We start from the raw sequence: 4,013 nt of genomic DNA, 5'->3' as shown, positions 1-4,013 counted from the left end.
CCAAAACACTAGAGTGTTTTGTGTTTTCGAGAGTGTCCCTTCACAGCTACCTGCGTAGGCTTGTGTCTAACGCGTCCAAAGTTTTAATTATACACTTTTCTAAAAGAAAAACAATCAAAATTTCAAATTTTGTAAAAGAAAATCAATCAACTTACAACCTTCAAATAACTAAACTAACAAATTCAAACATAATTTAAAATACAGAATGCAAAAGAATAAGGTTGAGAGGCGTCCCTGGAGGATGTGGCGTTACAACCGCAGAGATGCCTCGACACGAGCTTCAACTTGTCTCGGGTAGCGCAAGAGACGACTTTTGGCATTCCACTTTGTCTTCAAAGTACGGCTTAACCCTTTGGTCGTTTACTTTGAACGCATCAGTGCCATCTTCTTGCATTAATTCCATAGTACTGTAAGGAAAGATCGTTTTAATTATAAAGGGCCCGGACCATCTAGATTTCAATTTCCCTGGAAACAGATGCAAGCGTGAGTTGAACAATAAAACTTTCTGACCAACAACAAGTACCTTCTTGTTGATGCGTTGGTCGTGCCAACGTTTTGTCTTTTCCTTGTAGATCTTGTTGTTTTCATATGTCTTCATTTGCCATTTTTCGAGCTCGTTGAGCTGAAGCTTGCATTGAATGCCTGCTGCATCCGGATTCATGTTCAACTTCTTTACTGCCCAAAATGCCTTATGCTCCAATTCTACGGGAAGATGACATGCTTTACCAAATATAAGTGAGTAAGAAGACATACCTATAGGCGTTTTGTATGCAGTCCTGTAGGCCTAGAGTGCTTCATCCAGCCTCTGCGCCTAATCTTTCCACGTTGTGCTGACGAATTTTTCCAGAATTGATTTGATTTCTCGATTTGAAATTTCTACCTGACCGTTTGTCCGAGGGTGGTAGGCGGTAGCAATCTTATGCTTGACATTATATCTTGCAAGTAATTTTGAAACGATGCGATTGATAAAGTGCGTACCTTCATCGCTTATCAAAGCTCTTGGCGTTCCATAGCGTGTGAAAATATTCCTGATAAGAAATTTAGATACAGTAGACGCGTCGTTTCTGGCACAGGCTACTGCCTCTACCCACTTAGATACATAGTCTACAGACAATAGGATATATTGCTGACCACAAGACAAAGGGAATGGGCCCATAAAATCTATGCCCCAGACATCAAACAACTCCACTTAAAGAATATTATTCAAGGGCATTGCGTCCCTTGAAGAAATATTCCCTGTGCGTTGGCAGGGGTCACAATTTTGAACAAAATCTCGTGCGTCCTTAAAAAGGGTGGGCCAAAAGTAACCGCATTGAAGGATTTTCGCCGTGGTCCTTTACCCATAAAAATGCCCACCATAAGGAGAATTATGACACTCGGCCAGGATGCGTTGTGTCTTCTCCTCTAGGACGCATCGACATAGTATAGAGTCTGGGCCTTGTTTGTATAGAAACGGTTCATCCCAGAAATAAAACTTACTGTCATGGACTAGTCGTTTCTTCTGCTGGGAATTGAAGTTTTAAGGAAATTGCTTGATGGTCAAGTAATTAACTATATTAGCATATCAAGGTTCCCTGCCTTCAATTCTAAATAGGCTCTCATCGGGGAATGCGTCCTTGATGTCATTTTCCTGGAGTTGCATTTCTTGATTTTCTAGCCTGGACAGGTGGTCAGCCACCTGATTTTCTGTTCCCTTTTTATCTTGGATGTCAATGTCAAATTCCTGTAGTAGTAGACCCCATCTTATCAGTCTCGGCTTTGCGTCCTTCTTGTTCATCAGGAACTTGATGGCTGAGTGGTCGGTATATATGGTGGCTAATGCACCAACTAAGTAAGAACAAAATTTTTCAATACCGAATACTATAGCCAACATCTCTTTCTCAGTATTTGTATAGTGTTCCTGAGAGTCGTTTAATGTTTTGGACGTGTAGGAGATGGGATGTATCAAGTTTCCCCTCTTCTGCCCTAACATAGTTCCCACTGCGACATTACTCACGTCATACATAAGAATGAAACACTGCGTCCAGTCTGGTGCTATCAACATTGGGACTATTGTCAACGTATACTTCAAGGTTTTGAACGTGTAAGTGCAATCTTCGTTAAAAACATAGGGCCTGTTCGCCTCCAATAATGCGCTCAGAGGTCGTGCAATCTAAGAAAAGATTCTGACGAACCATCAATAGAAGCCGACATGTCCTAGAAAACTTCCTAATGTTTTGACATTCGCTAGTGGTGGAAGTTTTGCTATTACATCAATCTTGGCTTCATCCACTTCCAAGCCAACCTTAGATACTTTATGCCCCAAAAAAATTCCTTCTGTCACCATGAAGTAACATTTTTCCCAATTCAGTACTAAGTTTGTTTCCTCGCACCGAGCGAGGATGTCTTCTAAGTTATCCAAGCATGACTGGAATGAATCTCCAAAGACTGAAAAGTTGTCCATGAAGACTTCCACGGTCTTCTCCAGGAAGTCAGAGAAAATGGCCATCATACAGCGTTGAAATGTCCCTGGTGCGTTGCATAGCCCAAAGGGCATGCGTCTGAATGCGAAAGTGCCAAAGGGATAAGTGAACGTGGTCTTCTCTTGATCTTCCGAATCTATGAAAATCTAGTTCTAACCAGAATAACCATCGAGAAACCAATAAAACTCTTTACCTGCAAGTCTATCAAGCATCTGATCAATGAAAGGAAGAGGAAAGTGGTCCTTTTTAATTGCTACGTTGAGTTTCCGATAATCCATACAAATTCGCCAACCTGTGACAGTTCTTAAAGGAATGAGTTCATTGTTGCTATTTACTATCACGGTCGTTCCCCCTTTCTTAGGAACACATTGAACTGGATTAACCCAACTATTGTCGGATATCGGATAAATAACTCCCGTGTCCAGCCATTTCAGAATCTCCTTTTTGACCACTTCTTTCATAATGGGGTTAAGCCTTCTTTGAGGCTCGATTGACCTAGTCTTCCCTTCCTCCAGCCTAATTTTGTGCATACAATAGGATGGACTTATTCCACGAATATATGCAAGCGTCCACTCTATTGTACGTGTATGTTTCTTCAACATCTGCAAGAGTGAATCTTCATTAGGCTTTGTGAGATTAGCGGAAATGATAACAGGCAATGTATTATTAGTTCCAAGAAAAGTGTATTTCAAATGTCTGAGTAACTGTTTTAATTCGAGTTCAGGTGGTTGTTCGAGTAAAGGACGCGTTGGCTTTGTCTGCTGCTCACTCAGACTTGGTGGCTCGGATTCCTTCAGGGTTCCCTCCAGTGTGAGAACTTCACATACGCTCGTGTCTTCTTCAGTCAATTCAATATTGTTTAGCTGACAATCATCACTGTCTAGGAATTTTAATACATTGAGCACATTAAATTTCACCTCTTCATTATCCACACGCATGGTTAACTCATCTTTATGCATGTCAATCAGAACTTTCCCAGTAGCCAAGAAAGGGCATCCAAGGATGATTGGAACCTCCCTATCTGCTTCATAATCCAGAATAATGAAGTCTGCTGGGAATATGAGATTGTCAATCTTTACCAAAACATCTTCAACCTTCCCTTTGGGGCACTTAATTGTCCTGTCAGCGAGTTGAAGGGTGACAGAAGTAGGTTGTGCCTAACCAATCCTCAATTTCTTAAAAACTGAAAGGGGCATGAGATTGATGCTTGCTCCTAGGTCGCACAACGCATGACCCACATCTAATCCTCTAATTGAACAAGAAACTGTGGAGCTCCCTGGGTCCTTCTGCTTCTATGGTAGCTTGTTGCTTACTAACGCGTTGCATTCCTGCGTTAATACTATTACTTCTTTCTCATTGACTTTTCTCTTTTTCGTCAAAATGTCCTTCAAAAACTTCACGTATGTTGGCATCTGCTTCAAAGCTTCTATGAGTGGAATGTTGAGAAAGCGCTTGAACTGAGGTTCATCATTCTTCTTCATCAGACGCCTGGGAAATGGTGCGTCAGAGGCACCTCCTGCTTTCCCACGTTAGACGTGCCGGTTTCCGAAT

At 41.6% G+C, this 4,013-nt stretch overlaps 1 protein-coding gene across 1 annotated transcript; it reads right to left on the bottom strand.

Moving 5' to 3' along the window:
• Window positions 1–280: 280 nt before the first annotated feature.
• On the bottom strand, window positions 281–751 carry LOC120081649. The gene has a single exon (XM_039036696.1). The coding sequence runs from the start codon at window positions 749–751 to the stop codon at window positions 281–283; it is 471 nt and encodes a 156-aa protein (XP_038892624.1).
• Window positions 752–4,013: the final 3,262 nt, after the last annotated feature.

The sequence above is a fragment of the Benincasa hispida genome, chromosome 7, assembly GCF_009727055.1.
Source record: "Benincasa hispida cultivar B227 chromosome 7, ASM972705v1, whole genome shotgun sequence".
NCBI classification, from domain to species: Eukaryota; Viridiplantae; Streptophyta; class Magnoliopsida; order Cucurbitales; family Cucurbitaceae; genus Benincasa; species Benincasa hispida.
Note: the sequence above shows the minus strand (reverse complement) of the source record. Positions and strands in the feature narration are given on the sequence as shown.